Here is a 26,618-nt window from a genome sequence, read left to right on the forward strand (position 1 = left end):
AGCGCAGTCAGGACCAAGCCTCTGCCCTGACTTGCAAGGGTGCATCATACCTCTGCAGTCTCAGGGCTTGACAGTCGCCTCCCCTCCCACGGTGTCTCCACTGTGAGCTCCTTATCTTACAGGTCCCAGGTGAATAATGAGTGCTTTTGTTTCTCTAGGCCACGGAATGAATTGTCCCGGGTCTCCAAAAAGAACATTTTTCTTCTATTTAAGAAGCTCTGCTCCTTCCGTTACCGCAGGGATCTACTGAGACTCTCCTATGGTGAGGCCAAGAAAGCTGCCCGTGACTACGAGACGGCCAAGAACTACTTCAAAAAAGGCCTGAAGGATATGGGCTATGGGAACTGGATTAGCAAACCCCAGGAGGAAAAGAACTTTTATCTCTGCCCAGTATAGTATGCTCCAGTGACAGATGGATTAGGGTGTGTCATACTAGGGTGTGAGAGAGGTAGGTCGTAGCATTCCTCATCACATGGTCAGGGGATTTTTTTTTTTCTCCTTTTTTTTTCTTTTTAAGCCATAATTTGTGATACTGAAAACTTTGGGTTCCCATTTATCCTGCTTTCTTTGGGATTGCTAGGCAAGGTCTGGCCAGGCCCCCCTTTTTTCCCCCAAGTGAAGAGGCAGAAACCTAAGAAGTTATCTTTTCTTTCTACCCAAAGTATACATAGTCACTGAGCACCTGCAGTCCATTTCCTCTTAAAAGTTCTGTTTTGATTTGTTTCCATTTCCTTTCCCTTTGTGTTTGCTACACTGACCTCTTGTGGTCTTGATGAGGTTTCAGTCAACTCTTGATCATGTCAAGATCTGATCATTTCATTTGTGGATTACGCAGACCCCTCTACTTCCCCTCTTTCCCTTCTGAGAGTCTTTCCTTGTGATCAGAATTTCTCCTTTTCCCCCTCAGAGGGCAAAGAGGTGAACTTAAAGGATTTGGTGAAACATTTGTAAGGGTAGGAGTTGAAAACTGCAGTTCCCAGTGCCACAGAAGTGTGATTGGAGCCTGCAGATAATGCCCAGCCATCCTCCCATCCTGCACTTTAGTCAGCTGCAGGGCGGGCAAGGCAAGGAAAGCTGCTTCCCTGGAAGTGTATCCCTTTCCCCGGCAGCCGGGAAGTCTAGAACCAGCCAGACTGGGTTAAGGGAGTTGCTCAAGCAATAGCAGAGGTTTCACCCGGCAGGATGACACAGACCACTTCCCAGGGAGCAGGGGCATGCCTTGGAATATTGCCAAGCTTCCAGCTGCCTCTTCTCCTAAAGCATTCCTAGGAATTTTCCCCGCCAATGCTGGGCGTACACCCTAGCCAACTGGTAGGAAAAAATCCAGGACAAATCCTAGAGGGTATAAAATCATCTCTGCTCAGATAATCATGACTTAGCAAGAATAAGGGCAAAAAATCCTGTTGGCTTACGTCACTGTTCCACCTGGCGTAATATCTCTCATGACAGCGACACCAAGGGAAGTTGACTAAGTCATATGTAAATTAGGAATGTTTTAAAGAATGCCATAGATGTTGATTCTTAACTGCTACAGATAACCTATAATTGAGCAGATTTAAAATTCAGGCATACTTTTCCATTTATCCAAGTGCTTTCATTTTTCCAGATGGCTTCAGAAGTAGGCTCGTGGGCAGGGTGCAGACCTGATCTTTATAGGGTTGACATAGAAAGCAGTAGTTGTGGGTGAAAGGGCAGGTTGTCTTCAAACTCTGTGAGGTGGAATCCTTTGTCTACACCTCCACGAACATTGACTTGTGTGTTCAGAGCCTTTGGCCTCTCTGTGGAGTCTGGCTCTCTGGCTCCTGTGCATTCTTTGAATAGTCACTCGTAAAAATTGTCAATGCTTGAAACTTTCCTTTACTCACATTGAAGGGACTTTGTTGGCTTTTAGAGTGTTGGTCATGACTCCAAGAGCAGAGCGGGGAAGAGCCCAAGCATAGGCTTGGTGCCGTGGTGATGGCTGTAGTCCAGTTCTGTGATTTTGCTTTTACATGTCCCTCGATAACAGTCAGCTAGACACACTCAGGAGGACTACTGAGGCTCTGCGACCTTCAGGACCTGAGCCTGCCTCTCTCCTTTAGATGACAGACCTTCATCTGGGAACGTGCTGAGCCAGCACCCTCAGATGATTTCCCTCCAAACTGCTGACTAGCTCACCCTCTGTCTGGTAGAGACATTCACATCTTTGCTTTTATTCTGTACTCTCTGTACTTTTGACCAAAAATTGACCAAAATAAGAAAATGCAAGTTCTAAAAATAGACTAAGGATGCCTTTGCAGAACACCAAAGCATCCCAAGGAACTGGTAGGGAAATGGCACCTGTCTCCTGGGGTGGAAGAGGCCTGCTCCCTGGCTCTGGGTCTGCTGGGGGCACAGTAAATCAGTCTTGGCACCCACATCCAGGGCAGAGAGGTCTGTGGTTCTCAGCGTCAGAGGGCAGCGCAGCCCCTCTCCTCTTCAGGGCTACAGGGTTGTCACCTGCTGAGTCCTCAGGTTGTTTGGCCTCTCTGGTCCATCTTGGGCATTAGATTCTCCAGCAGAGCTCTGGCCAGCTGCCTCTTCTTTAACTGGGAACACAGGCTGTCACAAGATCAGAACCCCCACTCACCCCCAAGATCTTATCTAGCAAGCCTGTAGTATTCAGTTTCTGTTGTAGGAAGAGAATTCCTACATCTGCTGGAAATGAGCCGTGTCAGATCGCACACCCCCGCGCCCCCATGGCCCCCTGAGTCACACAGGACAGAGGAGGCAGAGCTTCTGCCCACTGTTATCTTCACTTTCTTTGTCCAGTCTTTTGTTTTTAATAAGCAGTGCCCCTCCCTACTCTTCTTTTTAATGATTTTTGTAGTTGATTTGTCTGAACTGTGGCTACTGTGCATTCCTTGAATAATCACTTGTAAAAATTGTCAGTGCTTGAAGCTGTTTCCTTTACTCACATTGCAGGGACTTTGTTGGTTTTTTGGAGTCTTGGTTGTGACTCCAAGAGCAGAGTCAGGAAGACCCCAAGCATAGACTTGGGTACTGTGATGATGGCTGCAGTCCAGTTTTATGATTCTGCTTTTATGTGTCCCTTGATAACAGTGACTTAACAATATACATTCCTCATAAATAAAAAAAACAAGAATCTGAATTCTTAGAAAGTTTTAAGTCCTGGTTTCTTGGGGGAGGTGAAAATGGAAACAAAGGGACCTGTGGCCCTGGGGTTTCTGATAACAGCACCAGTGGCATCTGACATGAACCTGTGGGGGACAGGGCTGTCCCTCAGCCTTTGGAAAGGAGCCATTTCAAAGAACCTCCCTTTGTGGGTAAATTTGCATCTGGGTGAGGTGGGGTTCATCAGGCACCTTTTGATTACTTCCCCAGCAGGGCCCTTCCCCAGCAGAGCCCACTATTGATTGATTGATTGATTGATTGATTTAGAGATGGAGTATCACTCTGTCTCCCAGGCTAGAGTGTAGTGGCGTGATCTCGGCTCACTGCAAGCTCCGCCTCCCAGGTTCACGCCATTCTCCTGCCTCAGCCTCCCGAGTAGCTGGGACTACAGGCGCCTGTCACCACCCCTGGCTAATTTTTTTGTATTTTTAGTAGAGACGCGGTTTCACCGTGTTAGCCAGGATGATCTTGTCTCCTGACCTCGTGAGGTCCACCTCGGCCTCCCAAAGTGCTGGGATTACAGGCGTGAGCCACCGCGCCCGGCCAGAGCCCACTATTAAATATCTTGTCCCACAGGAATTGAGACGCAAGATTTCAAGGCCCAGAGTAGGAAAACATCCCTTGAGAGAGGATCACCTATTACGTACATAATTCCAGCTCTCCTTCAGGGGTGTTTTCTACCTCCTCCAAACCCCACTACTACCAGCTGTTTGACTTCCAGGAATGTGCATATTTGGAGTAAAGTTGCAGCCAGGACCAGGACAGGCTTGGTTGTAGTTTTAGGAGACAGACCATTTTCTTTTTACATCATAGATGACATCCAAATTATCTCTCCATCTTGAATTTCAGAGAGAATGTACCTTTTTTCACATTGTAATTTACATCAGAATTTCTAGAAGACTCATCCTGGACCCTTTAATAATATCATACCAGAGGATCTAAAGTACCTAACAGTGAGGCTAAGTCCCAATTAAACCTGCCTCATCCATTACACAGAAGGAACAACTGAGGCTAGAAGGGCCAGTGACATGTTGTTTGTGGGCATATTTCTTGAGGACCAGAACACCACACCACCACAGGTGTCATTCATCGTCTACTGAGATACATTGCTGGGTAAGCTGAACAGTTGGTTTTTTGTTTTGTTTTGTTTGAGACGAAGTTTCGCTTTTGTTGCCCAGGGTGGAGGGCAATGGCACGATCTTGGCTCACTGCAACCTCTGCCTCCCGGGTTCAAGCGATTCTGCCTCAGCCTCCCGAGTAGCTGGGATTACAGGCATGCGCTGCCACCACGGCCAGCTAATGTTTTGTATACCATGTTGGCCAGGCCGGTCTCAAACTCCTGACCTCAGGTGATCCACCTGCCTCAGCCTCCTAAAGTGCTGGGATTACAGGCGTGAGCCACTGCACCTGGCCAACAGTTTTAAGTGGAAAGACAGTGAAGGCTGTTGTATCTGCCTGCTGTGATGTACCAGGAACCTCGAGTGCGTCTGTCCTCTCTGTTCTCAGACAGCTCCGGTTCCACGTGGACAGAAATGTAGTGCCAGGTCTTTTAAAAAGTGGACAGTTTCCTCATAGCCTGAGGCAAGTGCCCAGCCACTTTGTGTCCAGAGGGAACAACACTGTCCTCCCACGACGTTCCCTGAGTGGGCTGGGAAGTAGGGCTGCCCTGAGGGAGCACAAGAGGGATTTTCTTCAGCTTATTTCAGTTGCTGTCCACCTTGCATTTCATTTAGGGGGCTCATAATTTAATACTGTTTCTAGGATGTAGGCCCAGATCTGCAGGTCTGACCTTATGCAAACCACAGCCTTGACTTCCCAGAGCATGGGGGCTGTGAGAGGAAACCCCAGCCATCCCCGCCTCCAGAAGAGTGGTCCTCACCTCCGCCCAGCCCTTTACAAGGGACTCCGGGGGCCTTTTCTGGACTCTGCCTACTCCAGGCCCAGTCATTTGGCCATTTCTTTTCCATCTGAGTGGATTTGTAAAGCAACAAATCACAGTGATTCGGCAGACTGTCACCACTCACTTTTTCTTTGGATTCTTGTGATGTCTTTAAGCTCTCACGAGTCCAGTTTCTCCAGCATTCTCCCTTTTTCCTGTATTCGCCAACGCTGGCCCCCGCGGGCTGTCTCCCATCCCCCAAATAGAGTGACAAGACAGCTTTGGAAACAACTTTCTTTACGAGAATCTTGAGTTCCTAATGAGTCTGACCTGGAGTGGGCTAAACCAGTGCAGATACTCCAGGAGTGCAGATGGGGGAGGCCAAGGGCAGTGTGGGGAAGATGGGGGCATCAAGGGTGGCTGAGTGAGTGTCCTAATGATTCCTAGACCTACAGTCCCTTAGGAACTGCGTGGCTATCACACTGACCGCCTGGACCTGTTGGGATGAATACTAAAAGGTGGCTGTTCACTGTCTAGTCAAGGTCGGTGAATGGGAGTCTGGCCAGCACTGGTTGGGCGGGGAGGGATGGTATGACACCTGCCTGACTCTGCCCGGAAACAGAGGGGGACAACTGGAACTGGGTCTACTCTGGCTTGGGGAGTGATTCAGAGAAGGCCTTGAATGCCCCTTACTTTCCTCCCGAGGATCTCTTCTGCCTGCCTCAGCGGCTACAGCAAGAGTGTGGACTTTGGGGTTCAGGCCCAGCACTACTCACTAGCTGTCACTTGGTCTCTCTGAGCCGCATTTCTGTTATGTAGGTGGAGGCCCCTTCCCATAGGATTGTCATGCGGAATAAAGACAACGCATGCTGAGGACCTGGCGCAGAGCAGACCCTTAGTAACGGGAGCTAATACTGGGATACAAACAGCCCCAGGCCCCCAAACCACCCAAAGAGCCCTCCCTGTTTCCTCTTCCGGTTTCAAGACCACTGGGGGAAACGGTCTTGCCCTTCCTCTGCCGTAGCCTTCCTCAGCAGAACACACCACCTGGGGGCTGTTGTGTCTTGTTTGCTTTTAAATTTTCAATAACTTGGTACCAGCTGTTCTAGTATTTCTATCTCCCTGCCAGGAAGCTGCCTTCCTCCCACCGCAATGCCACCTGTCAAAAGCAGACAGCCTGTGCATGCCTTCTTTTCAGACAAAAATAGTTCTCAGATCACCTGTGGCCTTGCCATCTCTGATGGAGACAGTCTCAACCTGTTTCCTCACTTCCCCCTCCCAAACCCTTGCTCCAGGTTTCCATCCAGTATCTCTGCCACCTCCAGGTCTGGAGCTTCCTCCAGTCCTTGCCCGGCATTAAGCTGGGCACCCAATTCTCTGCAGAGATAGCCCCACCACGGGAAGGAGGCATAGGGGCTTCCCTGACATCAAGAGAAGGGGACACATGACCCAAGGGTGGAAGAGACTGGTTCCCCAAAGCTTCCCAGTGCACTTGAGGGTTCACACTTTCCCACCACATGGTAACACCTTGCCTGGGCAGTAGAGCCTTCACCTCTTCCTTATTGTGATGGTCCCCAAAGGGCTGCATACAGAGATGGAGGGAATGACACTGCCCAGGTAACCCTTTCATATACACTGACCCCTTTCTTCCTTGCTGAAGACCTCAACTAGCTCTGTCATCTTCATTTTGTAGATGCAGCACAGCTGGTTCTTAGAAGGGGTCAAACAGCAGACAACCTCTAGGCCTGTTTCCTCGTGTGTTAACCGGGTCATGGAGAGGAGGTGGACAAGCTGCTCTCTGCCATCCCCTCTAGCACCATTTGGTGACTTAACTTGGACAACAGCCATGTATGGGAAATATTAAAAGCAAGTACAGCCACAGCAGCAGCTGCTGGGGCCTCGGGGTAGCCCAGGCCCTGGGAGAGCAAAGAGGGAGGGCCTCAGGCCGGCACCCTACCCTTCAGAGGGAGGCTCCTTTCCTGTTGCTGTTTCTGGTTCCAAGACGCCTTCCCCAGGACCATGAGTTCAAGGAGGGTTCAGGAATAATACAGGCAACTCCCAATCTGCTCTAGAAGAGGGGAGGTTTCCATAGTGCAGACACTCCCTGCTACCAAGAAAAGGTGTCCGTGAACCCATCCTGACAGACGAGGAGATGCGCTGAGGCCTGTCTCCTGCAGCCACTGGCTTCCTGTCCCAGTGGTGTGCTTCCACAGCCAGTACAGGACTAGAGCCTGGGGTCCCTGAGCACACACCTGTGTCAGAAGGTGCTGACCCAGAAGGGTGGCAGGGCCAGGGCAAGGGTTCAGCCCAGGAATGGAATGAAACTGCTGAGGGGGCTGCGGAGAGAAGCCTGCCCACCCACTAGACTCCCTCTGGTGTTCGTGTAATGTTCCTCCCAGCTCCCCCAGCTCTTCCTGATAAGGGAGACTTGGTTTCCTCAGGGAAGAGGGGGGAAGAGTGGGCCTGGGAGGGAGGCTGGCATGACAGTCAGGGGACCCCATTCTCACTAGCTCCAGTTGCCTGTCAGACTCAACATTCATGAAGCATCTACTCTGTGCCAGGTACAGCGCTAGACTTTTTCACAAGCACTGCCTTATCCTCACAGCAACCTCAGGAAGAGGGCATTGCCACCTACATTTTATAGGCAAGGAAGCTGAGCTCTAGCAAGGTGAAGGGACTTGCTCAAGCTGGCTCACGTGAGTTACTAGCAGGGCGAGGACTTGAATCCAGACTCAGGGGTCCCTGTCCCATGCTCTATGCCTGTGCTGTGTCTCCTCCCTCCTCTGCCCTGCCTAAAGAAGCAGGAGTCCCAGCTGGGCTCTAGGGACAAAATGGCTTGTGTCAGGTCAGGTCCCTCAGGTGCACTTGGCAGGCTGACCCCTCTGTAACCCACCATCTGCTGGCCCAGCATTGAGCCCAGGCTGGGACCACAAGCAAGCAGGAGATCCCTTAAAAGGTCTGTTCCCTGGGCTACCCAGCCAGGTGGCCTCCAGCTGGCCTCTGGCAGCAGAGTCAGGGTACAGCTTCCAGGGACACATGGGGCAGGAAGCCGAGGCTGTGCTTTCTGAGGTGTCGCTGGCAGCAGCAGCCCTGTCCTTCCCAAGTTCTGCTTCAAAGCTGCTCAGGTTTGGTTGGGAAGGGGAAGAGGAAGAGTGACAGCCAGAAGGATGGAGCCATGAGCAGAACAGACTGGAGCAGCACGGATGTAGCAGGGTTCCAGCTGTTCACCTCAGCTCTGCTGTGGACAAAGAGGCTGGGTTGGCTTAAAGCTAACATCCTTAGTTCACTTCCTTCGAGTAACCAGTCAGTTCAAAGTGGGGAAAAAACAGAGCACTCGACAGATGGATCTCAGGGCAGGGAGGAAGAGTCAGACCCACCTGTGCTTGTCTCACCGTGTGGGTCAGTTTCTTCATCTGCAACATGGCTCATGTTGGAATCTATGGCTGTACAAAGTTCTTCCAGTTCCAAAAGCCCATGAACTTGGACTTCTCACAGATTTCAAGTATTTGGACCTGAGACTCCAAGCAGGTCACCCAGAGATTCAGAACTCAGAAGCTCCCCTAATACTCAGCCTTGCCCACCACACCTTGAGCCTGAGAAAGGAAGGAAGGAGAGAAAAGTCCAGAGGGTGCAGAATTCTTCAGTGGGGAAAGAGGATCTGGGGCAGGTCTCTGGACCTCTTAGAAGCAAGGGGCTGTGGGACTGAGCTGGAAGCCTCCCCCAGGGGTCTGTGACCATGGGGCCAGGCTAAACCCTACTTGGCAGGAACCGCTGACCACTGTGGGGCCCACCCAGTCCAGCTGCTGTCCACTCAAGCAGCGGCAGGTGTCAGGTCACACCCAGGCCTCTCTCCTCTTCCCCTCCCTTCAGAGCTACCATCGTGTCAGGCCAGCCCGGTGCAGTCTGAGCTCCTGCCCTTCCACCCCTTGTCCTATACCCCTCTTCTCCCGTGACTTGGAGGCAGCAGACAATCCTGTCCCCTTCCTGGCCCCTTGCCCATCACTCCTCAGGGTGGATGGCTCTGCCATATCTGTCTTCCACTTAGCAGCCTTGCTCCTTTTGTACCAGAGGGCTGGTACAAGAGGAGGAGAGCAGCCAAAACAAAGCAGCTGGTCCAGCCTCCAGGTTGGAGCTGCTGTGTGTGGATGGAGGTGTGGGGTAGGAGGGACTCCAGATGAAGCAAAAGGATGGATCTGTGGGGGCAGCACCCCTCTTCCTGGTAGCTCACTCGTCCATCCTCCACCCAACACTACTGTGCAGCAGAGGGTGGCGGGGTGAAAGAGCATGGAGATGAGGAAGGGCCTCACTTGGAGCTGGGGGCTGAGTGGTCTGAGTGGAGGAAGGTGGTGGTGGTGTAGTTCTGGAAGAGAGGCTGCAGGAACATGCCGATGGTGCCAAAGACACAGACAAAGACAAAGATCCAGAGGAAGAGGCGGTCGATCACCATGGCGACGTACTTCCAGTCCTCACTCACCTGGATGGAGGAGACGGAGGCGGCCCAGATCACATGATGCAGGATGGGAGGCAAACAAGTATAAGCGGGTCCCACCACACAGACACACACCCCACTCCTCTCCTGCAGTGATCCCAGAATGATCTTGCTAAAGCATGGCTCTGATCTTAGTAAAAGCCTCCAGTGGCCCCACTGCCTTCAGGGCCCATCCAAACTCCCAAGTCTGGAATCAAGACCCACCCATGACAAATATGAGCCTATCTCCTTCTTCTCCCACCCCATAACATAGCCCTACCAAACCCCAGTGTGTCCTCCCAGGTCTCTGTGTCTTTGGGTTTCCTTTGTGTCTGGAAATCCTGATCTCCCTTTCTCTACCTGGTACACTCCTACATATCCTTCAAAGCCCAAATCAAACATCACCTTCTCTGAAGGCTGCCTTGACCCCCAGATCAGCATGAACTGCTGTCTGCTCTGGGTTCCCTCTGCACTGTGTACACGTCTCCATCACAGTATATTTACTGTACTGTATTGTTTCAATTTGCATGGCTGTCCCCCTACTAAGCTACAAGTTCCTAAACAACAAGGACCCCGATTCATCTTTGTCATCTCAACATCTGGAACACAGAGTGTTGAGTAAAGTGGCTGATGCTTTAGTGAGTAAGTGGCTGCCTCAGCCGGCCTGGCTCCTTTTATGATCACACACTGAGCCCCATCCAACCACACCGCGTCCCCAGAGGGTGAGGACCAGGTCCCAGATGTGAACAAATCGGTCAAAAAGATAATCCTGTCTGTGGGTTTGAGAGCCAGTCACAAGGCTTGCACAAAGGGCCAGCATCTCCTCAGAGCTGCTCCACTCTAGCCTGAGTCTGGGCCTTTGTGCACGTGTTTATCTGGAGCCCAGCCAGCTCAGCGGGGTGGGGAGACAGCCACTGAGCATCTTCATTTAGTCAGCAGCTGAAGAACTCATTCGCGTGGCAACTGTGCCTGTTATATACCTGGCACCATGCTACACACTGGGGATGCAAATGAGCAACAGAAACGCATCCAGTGGTTTACAGTCTACTGAGGAAGGTGGAGCAAAAATAAGCACAAATTTAAAAATTCCACACTGGCAAACAAAGGATTGAGATAAAGAAGAGGAGGAGATATCATTTAGAGTGTGGTCTGGGAATGCCTTTTTGAGGAGGTGAGATTTAAGCTAAGGTCTGATGAGTGAGAGAGAACCAGCTGCATGAGGAAAAAGCTGAAGAAAGAAACAATCAGACAAACCCACACGGAGGGACATTCAGCCGGCCTGGACCCTTTAAAAACGTTTATGCCATGAAAGACAAAGCTGAGGAACTGTTCCAGATTGAAGGAAACTAGAGACATGACAACTAAATGTAATTTGAGACCCTGGATTAGGATGAGGGTGGGGGGTGATGCTACAAAGGACATCACTGGGACAATTGGGAAAATTTAAATGTGGAATTTATATGAGATATAGATATCAATGCTAAATTTCCAGCAGTCGATCACTGAACCTGGGTTGTGCAAGAGAGCGTCTCTGTTCTTAGGAGAGACACACTGAATTATTTGGGATAAAGGGTCACAGTGTCTACAATTTACTCTCAAATAGTAGAGTGAAAGTTAATAATTGTAATAATTTTTTTTAAAAGAAAAAAACAGGGCATCCCAGGCAGAGGGACCCATGTGTGCAAAGGTCCTGAAGCCACAAAAGAGCTTGGCTTGCTTAAGACAAGATAAGCCAGGCCGGGTGCAGTGGCTCATGCCTGTAATCCCAGCACTTTGGGAGACTGAGGCGGGTGGATCACCTGAGGTCAAGGGTTTGAGACCAGCCTGGCCAACATGGTAAAACCCCGTCTCTACTAAAAATACAAAAAATTAGCTGGGCATGGTGGCGGGAACCTATAATCCCAGCTACTCGGAAGGCTGAGGCAGGAGAATCGCTTGAACCCAGGAGGCGGAGATTGCAGTGAGCCGAGGTCGCACCATTGCACTCCAGCCTGGGCAATAAAAGCGAAACACATATCAAAAAAATAAATAAATAAAAGATAAGCCAGTGACCTGGGCAAGGAGGGAAAGGCATGAGCCGAGAGGGAGATGTCTGTTTGGATGCAGGAGCACAGGAGCTGAATTGGGGAGACTATTAGGAGACTCTTCTGCCCTAGGCCAGGCAAGAGCTGATGATGTCCTAGAACCAGGGTGTTAGCATGGAGATGCTGAGAAACGGAAGAAGCTGAGAATGACTTTGGGGTTGTGACAGGACAAGACTTCTGATGAATTGGACAGAGAGGGCGGTGAGAAAGGACAGGATCAAGGATCACTCCCGGTTTTCGGTCTGAGCCATTGAGTGAATGGTGATGCCATGTACTAAAAACTGGTGGAGGAGCAAGTTGGTGGTTAGGATGTAGACCAAATACTCAGTTTTGAGCATGTTGAGTTTGAGGTGCCTGTGAAGCATCCAAGTAGGTCACCACATCCTCAGCACCTAGCTCGGTAAATGCACAATACATGCGTGACTGCAGCAGGAGAGGTGGAGGCGGTAACCACAGCCTGCTGAGTCCCTGAATCCCAGCATCTCCCACTTGGCCTCAGCTGGCTCTAAGGTTCCCACCCCATCTCCTCTAGTGTATGCTCCCTGGTCCAAGCTTCAGCTCCAACCCATCTCCTGCTGTCCAGGGAAACAGATCTCTGAGGCCCACACCGCAGTGCCCTTCTTCATCCCCCAGCCAGAATGGCAGCTGTCCTAGAGGAAATCTGGCCAGTCACCATGGCAACAGCTGAGCCTCAGCCTGGAACCAGCCAGGTAGCCAGAGACTGACCACAAGGTGGGGCCGTCCCCTACCCAAAGTGCGGGGTCGGGGGGGATGTCAGCCTATCATATCTCCCCCCAACTCTTGGCTCAGTCTCAAAGAAGCTCTCAGGGAACCCTGTAGAAGAAGCCAAAAGCTCGGTGTGCAGAAAGCCTGGGGAAGGGGCCAAGAAGCCCTCTCCTTCACCCACTCCCATCTCCATAAATATTTCAGGAGGCCATCCCCTGGGACTCAGAAGAGCAGGGATATTGATTTGGGACTCCATGCTCTCCGCCACAAGCAGGCTCCTGGAATCTCTAACCCCGCCACCAACGCCACCCCTCCCACAACACACACCACTCCTACTGTCCTCAATTTTGCCCCCTCCTGCCTGTGGGGTGCACAAAAGACTCATCACTTGTGCTAAGAGCTGCAGGTTAACAACTTGGATGTGGGCATGCAAGCAGTGGGGAGGGACTCTCAGGGTCACGGCCACAGGCTGGCTGCCAACCCTAAAGGGCCTCCTCGTGTTTCAGGCCTCCCTGCCCATATAACGATGCCCCAGCTCAGGCATTTTGCCCTGAGTGCTAGCCCTCAGGAAGCAGCAAGGTCATCCTCCACCGACTCCAATTTAGGCCGCACAATCTCCCGGAAGCCAACCCAGAAAGGCCCTAGCCAGCACCCAGGCCCGCAACACAGGCCTGACTCACATTGTCCTCTCCTACACTCCTACTAGCTCTGCATGTCTACAGAACGCCGCTGCTTTCCAGATACCCGGGCCCTGGCAGACCCCATACCTCACGCCCGGGGTCCCAGCCTGCGGCACTCACGCTCTGGTCGTCGTCCTCGCTCCGCATGTGGTCTGCGATGAAGCGCACGCCGTCCACCGCCTCCCGGAGGCCACAGCCACACAGCTCCCCTGAGCGCCCCGGGCCCGCCACCAGTGCAGGCTCAGCCCCGAAGGCCCCGGCCAAGCCCTGCACCGACGCGCGGTTGACGAAGCACGTGCAGGAGTCGGCCCCCGGCGCTTCGCGGAAGAAGAGGGCTCCAGCGCCCTCGCGCTCACGCTGGCGTCGCCGCAGGCGCAGGCGCTGACGGGAGCAATGGTGGCGTGGCTGCTGCATGAAGAGCAGCGCCGGCAGCTTCTCCAAGAAGACGACCTTCACCCAGGGCGCCATGGTGTGCGTGGTGGGCGAGCGGTGGTGCACGTTGAGCACGCACACGCTGGTGACGATGGAGAAGGTGACAAGCACCATGGTGAACATGAGGTACTTGCCAACGAGCGGCACGTCGAGGGAGGTGGGAGGCACGATCTTGGAGATAAGCAGCAGGAAGACTGTGAGCGCCAGCAGCACTGAGATGCACAACGTCATCTTCTCGCCACAGTCGGATGGCAGGTAGAAGACAAGGATGGCTAGCGAGGTGATGAGCACACAGGGGATGATGAGGTTGATGGTGTAGAAGAGCGGCTTGCGGCGAATGATGAAGTCATACGTGATGTCCACGTACGTAGAGTCGTCGGGGTTCTCATTGCGCCGGCCCGGCAGTGCCACGATGTCCCACTCACCACTAGGTGTGAAGTCGTCCAGGCTGGCCACGTCACTCTTCAGCACCAAGTCGATCTCTGTGCGGTCGTAGGTCCACGAACGAAACTTCATGGTGCAGTTCTGCTGGTCAAATGGGAAGTGCTTTACTTCAATCTTGCATGCGCTCTTGTAGATGGCAGGCGGCAGCCAGAAGATGCTGCCATCATAGGAGACCACGGCATTGGAATAGAAGGACACCTCATACATGCCGTCAGCACTGCCAAAGGATGGGCACAGTCAGCCCTGGCCTAAGCGTTCCTTCCTCCCTACCCATCAACCCAGCCCCTAATGGGAGGAGAGCAAAACCAGAGGGAGACATGGAGAGAGGACACCCAGATCTGAGAGTAACCATCCAGGAGTATAGAGAGGTGGAGCAGGAATTGATCAAGAAGGGGATATGGGGAGGCGGGGGAAGGTTAGTGACCAGAAGAAGTGTCCTGGTTAGAAGGCCTGTGTGACACCTCGCAGGTAGAAGGGGGTGGTGGGTGGAGGAAGGGGACATGTCTGCTACTTGTCACACATTGTATAAGCTGGTTGATCCTCATGACTGTGGAGAAGTCGGGGGAGCCAGGAGGCCAGAGTGAGGAGCCCCAAGCAATGGAAGGGGACAGGGCATGGTCCCATCAGTTGAGGAAGGTGGATTTGTACCTTAGAGATAAGATGGATTATTGCAGGAGACAGGATAGAACCTGGAGGAGAAACTGGGACCTTAAATTTCTTTGATCCTTCCCAGGCTTCCAGGAAAGCCTGTTCCTGAATCAGTTGAGGCGCTGGGGGCTGTCAATACTTGTTTGTATCCCCACCACATCATCAAATACATACTGGGAGTCCTAACTGGCTGGGAGTGGGCTGGTTATTGCCCAGGTCACCTTGGCTGTCCACATTGTACCTCACTGGTCTGGGTCTGTCTGTCTAGGTAGTGACTGCATATCTATTATAAGTCCCTCCCCTCCCACAGCATAAGTAATTTCTCTTATTTTCCCCATAACCCCTTCCCTCCCTGAGCCCTCCAATGGTCTCCCCCAACCTTCCCATTGCTCCTACTTGTTGTACAGGACCACATCTGGGAGCCAGATGTGTTTGGAAGGGAGCCGAACTTTCTTCATATTGTCAAACTCTTCAGGCTTCCAGGTGAGGCGATAATCTTCCCACTCCTGGGAAATGAGAGAGGGAGGCAGTACCAACTTCTGCTCCGGGCGGGGCTCAAGGTTAAGGAAACAAACTAGAGGGGGCCCATATGGCTTGAGGGAGCTTTTAAAAGCCAGCCTCTTCCCCACAGTGAGTTCTCTGCCCATCAAGTGTGGCTCATGTGGTACTTTCTCATTTAATTTGCACAGCTAGGCCAAGGTACAGTATTAGAATCTACATTTACAAATGAGAAAATGAATCTTGGAGAGTTTAATATGTTTAAAGTCACAAGGCTGGTGAGTGCCAAGATTCAAATCCAATTGTTTAGGACTCCAAACTCTATACCTTTCTGCCTGTTTTGAGAGATTAAGAAAGAAAAAAGCACATGGAGAAAAAGGAGGAGAGAGAAGGCCAGGGGTGTGGAAGAGAGCACTTAACACTTACCTGGGTCAGCCAGACATTGGTGGTCATTATCTGCTCCCGCTCATGCTGCAGGGAGGAAGAGAGGCTGCTGAGAAGGCCCCTCAGCCTGTGGGGTCACTGCCACCACCCAGGGTCCCTCTCACACCTCTCCAAGCCTTGGAAACACCAGGGGAGGAAGCACACAAGCGTTAACACATTTTGGCGGGGCTGACTTCAGTAGCTGGGCAAAGAACCTGGGACCCCCACTCACCACACTGATGAGCTGGGCCAGTGACACCATGAGCTGTACTGTCACCAGCTCAGAGCCATTGGTGGCTGGGCGGATAAGCTTGTTGTAGCGGGAAGGATCCAAGAGATGCTCCACCAGCCGCTCCTCTGTGTCCGTACCCCACACCCCTGGGCAGGGGAAAGGCAGGAAGAAAGTAAGCAGGCAAGGAGAGCCCACCCAGCATCCCACCCTCCCCATGCAAATGGGACAATCCAGGCCCAACCAGTATCTCCCTACATCCCTAAGAATGCTGCAAAATGCTTAGATTACCTCCAGGGAGGCCCCAGATTAACGTCTTCATAGAAAAGCCCCTCTCTGAGACCACTGACCAAGGAGTCCACACAGCTCCACAGAGATGACTTGAGATTAAGAACCCACCCTGCAAGGATTCATGGAGACCTGCCCTTCCCCCAAGGTCTCAGAGGGCAATTTGAGATTTCTGCTTCCATGGCTTCCCCAGCAAATACCTATGACTCAAGGGAGGTTTTGCAGGGCGGTGAAGGGGAACAGTTATTTGTCCCAGTTATTTGTGTCCCACCGCACACATCCTTTCTCCTGCCGATTGAGGAGGAGAAAGTATATGTGTGGTGGGACACAAATAACTGTTCCCGTTCACCATTTACATGCGCAAATGACATTATGTGCCTCACGTAATGACACGTGACTGTGGTCACGACGCCATCCTCCCCTCTCCCTAAAGGCACTGGGTTGGAGTGGAATAGCTGGGCTGCCTCAGCTGTGGGTCAGGCATATATCTAGCCCCAAGTTTCACACACACAGCAGCCCACCCCCAGAGGTGGCCTGTAGGTGTGGAAAGCTCATTCGGTTGTGCATTCCCTTTGTACCTGCCCCTCTCCGGCACAATGCATCCCCCTCTGCAACTCTGCACGAACACACCCCTCCCCATCCCCTCAGAGAGTTCCTTCCTAGTCCTCAGCCTGGCAGAGCTTCTTCCCTTCCAAGCCTCCTGTCCCACCCTACAGGAGGGTGGAAAAGTCCGTTCCGTTTTCTCCCCTTCTCTGCCCCTGAGCGGGGACGAGAATCTGGAGCCCAATGTGGGAGATGGGAAACGATGGGGAGCCCAGGGAGGGGTGCTGGTCCAGGTACCTTTCTTGAGATAATGTTTCACAAAAAGTCAGATGGCATCTTAGCGCCCCCAGAGCCGGCCCTCCTGCCACCCCAGAACGCCTGGGGAGATCCCCTGCCTCCTTGCTCTCTGTGCCTGCACCACCCCTACCACCGCTGGCCAGGTTTCCATCTCTTTCTTGCTTCACTTACTCCTTCGAGTATGTCTCCTTCCCAGTCAGCCTCCCAGGTGCTCTCTGCAGTCCCAGAGGCTCTCCCCTAACTCCCAGCAGACTCCCCCACCTCTAGGGAATCCCTCCTCCCACCTTCCGGCCTAGCAGGGGTGAGTCAGAGCGCGGCGAGTCTTGGGCGGTTGGCTGGGGTAGGAGAACCTGGCCAGTGCCCGTCTTTCCCTTACCTGAGCACAGCCGGAGAAGGCCGAAGCCAAGGAGCAGCGCCACGGGGCCGCAGCGCCGGGCCATGCCGCGGGCATAGCTCGCTGCCTTGCCTACACCGGCTGGAGCGCGCCGCCGGAGGGAGGGCCGCGGGTGGGGCGCTGTCCGTGGTGCTGAAGCCGCGCCCGCCTGGAGCTGGATCCAGGTGGTGCCGGCCACCGCGGTGGTTCCTGGGCCTCGGGGAGCCGGCTGCGAGGAGAAACCAGCTTCTCGCCTATGCTGGTATGAGCAGGCGGAGGCTTTTCCGGCTTCTCTTCCAGGGAATACAATTGGGACGGTGAGGGGGAGGAGTCTGCGCCCCGGAGGCGGAAACGCTGGGTCCCAGAAAAAAAAGGGAGGGTCCCCGGGTGGGATAGTCTTCGATTGGTTCTGCCCTGGTAGGGTGTGCGTGAGGTGGAAGAAGGGCTGTTCCTCCACGGCACGGTGGAGGAGCTCTGAAGTCCTAAAGTTGGGGGCAGGACCTGCAGCATGGTCGGAGAAGGGGCGAGAGGCGCGGCGAGAAGAAGTAGCAGGAGTAAGACAAGTAGGTCAGGGCCTGCTTACTACTGAGGGCCAGAGGGCCAGAACGAGGGTTGGGAGACAGGAGGAGTGTCCGGGGTTTTCGACCTCCTTTTTTCTCTTACCAAACCCAAATGATCCTGCTCCCCAGGTAGGCTGAGGATACAGCAGAGAAAATGCGTTTAGGCCCTTAAAGAGATAGGGGGCTGTGGGTTTGCTATTTTTAAGAAAGCAAATGGCTTTGGAGTCTAAAAGGCTAAGCTTCGTGCCCTCCCACTGAGGGTCTACCTGAGGAGGTCTAGACTTGCCTGCAAAGAAGGTAGCCTTGAGGGTAATACTGGAAAGACAAGTAGCCCCTATTCATCGGCCTTCCTCACCCCCTTCTCTTGACTCCAGCTGTTGGCTTCTGTGTGACTAGGGAGATCAGAGACCACTCACAGAGGCCTGATCAAGAGAGAAGCTAACACAAAGGAGACCAAAGATGAGAACCCTGAACTCTTAGCCCCTCTTTTTCCTTCAGTGGGTTTGTTGTCACTTTCAACCAAAAGATTCCTGACTAAAGCAGACTTAGCATACAACAAGGCTCTGTCCTGTTTTGTCCCTGCTTACTTCAACCTCATCTGGGTCACTCTACCCCCAGCTCCACATTCCAACTATTGGCAAGGTCTTCAGGATCCCATCATCCCCCCATCCCATCATCCCCCACACTTCAGGGACTTAAATGCATGGTTCTCTTTGGCTTTTTTGTAACCCATGTTCCCCCTAATCACCTTCTACTTAACTTTGAGCATTTGGCAGGAATGTCAATTCCTTAAGGAAGCTGCGCCTGACCAAGGACTAGATCAGATATCTTGTTATATGTTTCCAGAGCATGTCCAACGAATAAATGAATCCACCTGAGGCAGTGGCTGCCTCTCTAGATTATGAATCAACACAGTGCCTGGCATATTATTATAAGGGCTCAACAGGTAAGGAAAAGGGCTAGTACTGGACTGACACTTTTTAATGTGTAGGGAAAATTCCTCTCTAAAAGCTCAGCTAGGGACCAGGAGAGGTGACTCAAGCCCGTAATCTCAGCACTTTCAAAGGCTGAGGCAGAAGATCACTTGAGCCCAGGCATTTGAAACCAGCCTGGGCAACATAATGAGATCATGTGTGTACAAAAAGTTTAAAAATTAGTCGGGCATGATGGTGTGTGCCTATAGTCCCAGCTACTTGAGAGGCTGAGGTGGAAGGATCACTTAAGCCAGGGAGGTCGGGGCTGCAGTTTGGGGCGTGATGGCACCACTGCACTCCAGCCTGGGCAATGAAGCAAGACCCCATTTCAAAAACTAAACAAATAAATAGAAGCCCAGCTAAAAGCAACTTATTTACCATGTCCCCAGGTCGTGAAATTAAGGGAAGAAGCAGAAAAGTTCTAGAAGAGGACTGGAGAAGTAGGAGGACTACAGACCCCATGACGCACATGGAAATGGGTGTAAATCTGCACCACTTGTTCCGGGGCATGCGCATGTGTAAGCGCACAATAATCTCTTAAGAATTAAAGAAACCTTGTAACAAAGAAAAGGAGTAAAGAAAAGCCTTAAGGAAAAGGGAAGGAATGTGTGTAGTCCCTCTACTTAAGGAAAAGATAGAGGGTGGGAAGAAGATCTTCCTTCAGAAATTTAGATCAACATTTCTTAGGTATATGTGGTTTGCCAGGAAACTGCATGTGTTTTGTGGACCATATGTGTTGAAGATGCAGTGATCAAAAAGACTTAGTCCCAGCTATTAAGGAGATCACAGTTTGGCAGCAAATTATTATAGAATGTGATGGCTGTTCTAACAGACATATAAAGGAAGTGCTATGGATGGAAGCACAGAGGAAGAAGAGGTTAATAGTGTCTAAGAACCTAGAAGGGATGAAGATGAAAATTGAGATTTGAAAGGTGAGAAAGTCATTACGACAAGGATGACTTTAAAGGTATTCCAAACTCCTAAGAGATACAGGGAGTTTTGGTGGATGCAGAATGATTGAGGAAGGCTGTGAAAGTCTTCTCTTACAAAAATCTCTTTCTGTCATGGTTGCTTGTTTATGGGATGAGAAACTAGGGGGTCATTTGCTTGCTTAAAGCCTCTGGCTTCTCCTGATGCAACTTCCAGGCCAGTCTACCTTCTCTTCTCAAATCCCCCAGCTTTTGCTTCAAGTTTACTTCCAGCCTGGCAAGGAGTGAGTCTTCTGAACACAACCACCCAGTGTCCAAGCAGGGCTGGAACACCCTCCTTCCTCATCTCTCCCACACATACTCCTGCCATACTCACCAAGAAGAAAGGCAGCCAGGAAGAGTTGACAGGTCCAGAACCACAGAAGGTGATGAACAGATACAGAAGTATCAATCCTGAGGCTAAAGCGTAATTGGGCAAAGTTTTGGTTTGAGACACTCCCATTGCCTCTGATGATAAGGAATGTTTTCTCTTGAAAGGCTTAAAATTGGTGGAAAGCAGTGGCTCACGCCCGTAATCCAAGCACTTTGGGAGGCTGGGGCAGGTGGATGGACTGAGCTCAAGAGTTCAAGATCAGCCTGGGCAACATGGTGAAACCCTGTTTCTACAAAAAATTTAAAAATATTAGCCAGGTGTGGTGGCATGTGCCTGTAGTCCCAGCTACTCAGGAGGCTGAGGAGGGAGGATATCGTGAGCCCTGGAGGTGGAAGTGGTTGCAGTGAGCCGAGACTGTGTCACTGAACTCCAGCCTGGGCAACAGAGCCAGACCCTGTCTCAAAAAAAAAAAAAAAAAAAAAGGTGGGGGGAAAGGCTTAAAATCAATGTTATTGTCCTTTATTTAAGGCGTTTTAGGCTGAGTGTGGTGGCTCATGCCTGTAATCCTGGCACTTAGGGAGGCCAAGGCAGATCACCTGAGATCAGGAATTCAAGACCAGCCTGGCCAACGTGGTGAAACCCGGTCTCTACTGGAAAATACAAAAATTAGCCTGGTGTGGTGGCACACGCCTGTAATCCCAGCTACTCAGGAGACTGAGGCAGGAAGAATTGTTTGAACCTGGGAGGCAGAGGTTGCAGTGAGCCGAGATTGCACCACTGCACTCCCAGCCTAGGCAACAGAATGAGACGCCGTCTCAAAAAACAAAACAAAAAAAAACGATGTTTTAAATTTTAAAATTTTTATTACAAAAGTAATACATGTATTCATGAATACCAATTGGAAAACAAGTCAGCAAAATATACTAAGTACAAAATGGATTCATACTCCTACCTCCCAGGAAAAAAATCAGTGTTAGCAATAATATATTTCACACACACACACACCCCTCCAAATTTATCTATATGTGCTTAGATATAACATTCATACAGCAAAGTATATACAAGTGTATAGCTAAATTTTCACAACATAAACACAGCCATATAGCCGTCATTTAGATTTTTTTTTAAAAACAAACACACATAACTAATATCCAGAAGTCCCCATGATGACCCTTCCAGTAGTTACTCTCTCTTCTTCAAAAGCAACACCTTGGGGCCGGGCGTAGTGGCTCACACCTGTAATCCCAGCACTTTGGAAGGCTGAGGCGGGCGGATCACAAGGTCAGGAGATCGAGACCATCCTAACACAGTGAAACCCCGTCTCTACTAAAAATACAAAAAAAATTAGCCGGGCGTCGTGGCGGGCGCCTGTAGTTCCAGCTACTCAGGAGATTGAGGCAGGAGAATGGCGAGAACTCGGGAGGTGGAGCTTGCAGTGAGCCGAGATCGCACCACTGCACTCTAGCCTGGGCAACAGAGCGAGACTCCATCTCAAAAAAAAAAAAAAAAAAACACTTTGGGAGGAGGGAGGAATGGGGGGTGGTGACTACTTACCTGGAACTAGACAGTAGTAATGGTTATACAACTTGTGAATGCACTGAATGCCACAGAGTCATACACTTTAAAATAAAGTAGCAGATTTTATGTTATGTCTATTTTACGACAATTTTAAAAAAATGACTGAAGGTAAAATAAATAACTACTGTCCTGTCTTCTAATAGCATAGATTGACTTTGCCTGTGGAACTTTTTATAAATGGAAAAATGGAATCATAATCTTTTGTGGTTTTGGTTTTTTTTTTTTTTTTTGAGATGGGAGTTTTGCTCTTGTTGCCCAGGCTGGAGTGCAATGGCGTGATCTTGGCTCACTGCAACCTCCACCTCCCGGGTTCAAGCAATTCTCCTGCCTCAGCCTCCTGAGTAGCTGGGATTACAGGCATGTGCCACCACACCCAGCTAATTTTTTTGTATTTTTAGTAGAGATGGGATTTCACCATGTTGGTCAGGCTGGTTTCAAACTCCTGACCTCAGGTGATCCACCTGCCTCGGCCTTCCAAAGTGCTGGGATTACACACGTGAGCTACCGTGCCCGGCCTGTGTCTGTTTTTTTAAAAAAACATGTTAGTGAGAATCGTGAACACTGCTGAATATAGTTGTAGTTCATTCACCTTCATTGCTGTGGACTATTCCATTGTATTAATACACTATCATTTATCAATTTCACCATTGATGGATATTTTGGTTGTTTCCTATGTGGACTATTAAAAAATAATACTGCTGTGAACACTCTTGTTCATACTTTTGGTATACAAATACAGTCATGTACCATGTAATGACTTCTCAGTCAACAACAGATTGCGATATACAAAGGTGGCCCCCATAAAATTATAACACTGTATTTTTGCTGTACCTTTCCTGTGTTTAGATAGATACATGAATACATATTATTGTGTTTCAACTGCCTACAGTAATTGCAGGAATTCTAGTGGGCAAGGGGGATGCAGCGACTGCATTCAGTACAGTATAACATGCAGTACAGGTTTGTAGCCTAGGAGTCATAGTCTAGACCCTATAGGCTAGATGTGTAGTAGGCTACACCATCTAGGTTTGTGTAAGTACACTATGATGTTCACACAACGAAAAAACCACCGAGACACATTTCTCAGAATGTATCCCATCATTAACTGACACATGACTGTATATGCATTTCTGTTGGGTACATAACTAAATCGCGTATTTTTTTTTAATGGAGCACACTAATATAGCTTTGTAACCACCTTTCTTTTTTAAATTTTTTAAATCTTCAGCTCACTTCAGTCTAATCTTTTTTCATTTACTATTTCTCAAACAACTCTCCATACCAATAAGTATTTTTGATAACTATTTTTCACAGCTACATAGTTTTCCCTTTTAGGCAAATTTGTGCACGTACCTTTTCTTTCCAAGTGTAATTGCTGGGTTAAAGTTTTAACGTGTTTTGAATATTAATTGCTAAACTGACTTTCAGAAGCATTGATACTACCAGGCTATCAGGGTTACCCTGGGATCTCAGACGATAGCACCAATGACCAACACCTCTACAACTCTTGCCTATGCTGAGCTCCCTCCTTGTCTCTTTCCCTTCCTTTTATTTGAGTCAGAGTCTCACTGTCACCCAGGCTGGAGTGCAATGGCACCATCTTGGCTCACTGCAACGGCACCATCTTGGCTCACTGCAACTTCCACCTCCTGGGTTCAAGCATTTTTCGAGCCTCAGGCTCCCAAGTAGCTGAGACTAGAGGCCCGCCCGCCCACCACGCCCGGCCAATTTTTGTATTTTTAGTAGAGACGGGGTTTCACCATGTTGGCCAGCCTGGTCTCAAACTCCTGACCTCATGTTATCTGCCTGCCTTGGCTGCCTCCCACAGTGCTGGGATTACAGGCGTGAGCCACCGCACCAGCCCCCTTCTTAAGTCATTCTTTCTTTGTTTTAGACCTTTCTTCCCAACCTCCTTCTACTTTAGGGCCCAGTTCTTTCAGAATGTTCTCCCATTCCACCTAAGAAACCCTTACTTTCACATTCTTTTTTGGGAGTTAATCCTATTAATAATATCACCCTTCAAGGCCCTTCCCCTTCTTGATCCCTATTATTGTGTTCATCATATTGTATTACTGTCGGTGAGATCTGGCTCCACTTCATCCATCACTGTGTGCTCCTAAGGGCTGGAGCAAGAATACAACAAAACTAATGAGTAGGAACTGTCCCGTAAGAAGCCTCTTCTCTGTACCACAAATAATGTTCTCACAGGGGCCATTATCTTCTTTATCTCTGCATCCCCAGTGCCCTCTACAATTCCTGCAAAGACTAACTGCTCAGAACATTATTTGTCGAGTCAATGACAGAATTCTATGCTCAGGGAGCAAGTCAAAGGAGAAGGTTGCTCACTCTACTCCGAATATGGGCACCTGTAATGAATGATTTTTTTGGAGGAAAAAAAAATCCCTACAGCCATTTTCCACAGAACAGCCAGAGTGATCTTTCAAATTTGTTTTTGTTTTTGAGACAGAGTCTCACTCTGTCACCCAGGCTGGAGTGCAGTGGTGCGATCTCTGCTCACTGCAAGCTCCGCCTCCCGGGTTCATGCCATTCTCCTGCCTCAGCCTCTCCAGTAGCTGGGACTCCAGGCGCCTGCCACCACGCCCGGCTAATTTTTTGTATTTTGTTTAGTAGAGACGGGGTTTCACCGTTAGTGAGGATGGTCTCAATCTCCTGACCTTGTGATCCACCTGCCTTGGCCTCCCAAAGTGCTGGAATTACAAGCGTGAGTCACCACGCCCGGCCGATCTTTTAAATTTTTAAATCAGCTCATGCCACTCCCTGCTTAAAATCCTCCAGGAGTTTCCCACTGTGCTTTGAATAAAACTCAAACAATGTACTGTGGTCTCCATAATCTAGCCCCTGCTTTCTTCACTGGACTCATCTCCTACCCTTCTCTCCTTTCACTAGACACAAGCCATGCTGAGCCCCGATTTTTAAAAAAATGTTTGAGTTCTTACCATAGGCACTATTTTATGCACTTTATGTGTGTTCTTACATAATCCTCCTAACAAGTAGATACTTTTAAGATCTCCATTTTACAGGTGTGAAAACTGAGGCACAAACAAGCTAAGTAATTTCCCCACAGTCACATCATTAGTAGTTGGCAGAGCTGGGGTTCAACACACTAAAAAAGGCAGAGTGGGGTACAAGGGCATGGACTTTGGAGACAGGCCTAAGAACTCTGTTTACAGACTGTATATCCTTGCAGAGTCACTCCTTTTCCCCAGTTGTAAACAGGGGTAAAAATACTTACCTTGCAATGTTGTTGGGAGATTTAAAAATATTTGCACCTGGGCACAGTGGCTCACACCTGTAATCCCAGCACTTTGGGAGGCAGAGATGGGCAGATCACTTGAGCCCAGGAGTTTGAGACCAGTCTGGGCAACATACCAAGACCCCTTTCTACAAAAAATACGAAAATTACCCGGCTGTGGTAGCATGCACCTGTAATCCCAGCTACTTGGGAGGTTGAGGTGGGAGGCCTCCCGAGGCTTGAGTGAGCTGAGATTGTGCCCCTGCACTCCAGCCTGGGCGAGAGAGCAAGACCTTGTCTTAAATAAATAAATAAATAAATATATATATACACACACATATATATTTGCAAAACACCTTCGCTCAGGAAATAATTAACAGGAATTCCCACAACAGACTTTTATGCTATCAGCTTGCACACACAGACACAAAGTCAACATGTAGCAAACTGTTCAGGCTACCCAAACCAGATAAATGGCCCCAGGAAGACCAGGAACAGACTGTAATCATCTTTAAATATCCATACCCCAACGTGACCAAAGGCGGCCTCTGCAGAGGCAACTGAATAGTCTTCCAGCAAAGGCTAGCTCATTTTAGTACAAGTGGGAGAGAAAGGGGGCAATCTGACCAGTGGTTTAAGGGCTGAGTTGGCCCAGCAGAATTGACTAGGCCTTACCACAAGCTAATAACACCTGCCCTTGGCAAAACGAACGCCAGCTCGGGATTTCTGTAGCTTCAGCCAGCTTTGTCCTTTGTGATAGTGCCACCTAGCGAGGGTCTGGAGGCACTACCTACTCCTGGCAGCTGCCAGGACGACTGCGACAAGGTGTTAGCCATTTAGGCCTAGGAAGGGGAATGGGGTCCACCCGAGTCAGCACTCCTTCCATGACTCCGTAGAGGAAGCCCATGCTGTCCTTCCCCCAACCTCGTCCAGACCCATGGGGTCTGAAGAGCGCGAAAGGCCTGATATTGACTAATACTTGTACATAACACAGCAGTGATCTATTATCATTCCTCATTTTATGGTGTCCTCGCATCGAATACCTCCCTGGGAATAGGAAAAACAGGCATCATCCTTATGAGAGCCATTGTACAGATGAGAAAACTGAGACTCGGCGGGAAAGTGGTTAACCCAAGGTCACAAAACGCCATCAGAGCCAGGGCTGGGACGACAATCCACGCCTCTTCCATTCCGGTCCCCGGCTCCTACCGCGACCACACACCCCAGTGTGAAGACACCGCATGCCCACCCCCACGGGGAGCAGAGGCTCCGGTATCCTGCGCCGAAGACCAGCATGTGGGAGCAGGATAAAGACTGCACGGGGAAGACAGCACTTCTTTCTTCTGTCCATGGAGTGCCGGGCACGCTCGCCCTGGCTCAGGGGCGGGGGAAGCGGCGCCCGGGGCAGGAAACAGCGTCCTGCGCGGGTAGCCCCTGGGAGCACGCGGCACCGAGTCACGTGAAGGGGGAGCGCAGGCGAAGGGGCGCCGCGCGCAAGCACGCACGACGTACGCAAACACGCACTGAGGCGCCCACAGAGGCAAGCCCCAGGCCCCGGGTCACATGTGGAGGGTGGCAGGCAAGAACAGGGGGGCGGGAAAGACTGAGAGATCACGTGGAGGAGGCCAGAACAGGGAAGTCACGTGAGGGGGACGGAGGCGGGGCCGCCCAGGAGGAGGAGGAGGAGGAGGAGGAGGAGGAGGGGCGCGCGGCTTCCGGCGGCTGGGGGGGCCAGCGAGCGGAGGGGGGGCCTGTCCCGGAGGTGGCGGCGGCGCCATCTTGGCGA

At 50.7% G+C, this 26,618-nt stretch overlaps 2 protein-coding genes across 8 annotated transcripts in view; one reads left to right on the plus strand and one right to left on the minus strand.

Annotated features, from left to right (window-relative positions):
• ADAR (adenosine deaminase RNA specific) overlaps nt 1–3,140 on the plus strand; it is a 46,634-nt gene extending 43,494 nt beyond the window's left edge. For all 6 annotated transcript variants that reach the window (XM_063727453.1, XM_054552494.2, XM_054552480.2 and 3 more), the window contains exon 15: nt 159–3,140. In XM_063727453.1, coding sequence (XP_063583523.1) covers nt 159–396 — 238 coding nt within the window. In that variant the 3' untranslated portion in view covers nt 397–3,140. The remainder of the gene's footprint in view (nt 1–158) is intronic.
• On the minus strand, nt 2,853–17,482 carry CHRNB2 (cholinergic receptor nicotinic beta 2 subunit). 2 transcript variants are annotated; one of them, XM_024245656.3, is made up of 6 exons: nt 17,169–17,482; nt 15,668–15,813; nt 15,439–15,483; nt 14,911–15,020; nt 13,111–14,083; nt 2,853–9,506 (listed from the first exon to the last, which is right to left on the minus strand). In XM_024245656.3, exons 1-6 carry the CDS (start codon nt 17,230–17,232, stop codon nt 9,336–9,338), a joined length of 1,509 nt encoding a protein of 502 aa, XP_024101424.1. In that variant the 5' UTR covers nt 17,233–17,482; the 3' UTR covers nt 2,853–9,335. The 2 variants fall into 2 exon arrangements, with proteins under 2 accessions (XP_024101424.1, XP_054408480.1); XM_054552505.2 differs by having other exon boundaries at nt 13,078–14,083.
• Between the last annotated feature and the right edge of the window lie 9,136 nt (nt 17,483–26,618).

This window comes from Pongo abelii, chromosome 1, assembly GCF_028885655.2.
Source record: "Pongo abelii isolate AG06213 chromosome 1, NHGRI_mPonAbe1-v2.0_pri, whole genome shotgun sequence".
Taxonomy (NCBI): domain Eukaryota; kingdom Metazoa; phylum Chordata; class Mammalia; order Primates; family Hominidae; genus Pongo; species Pongo abelii.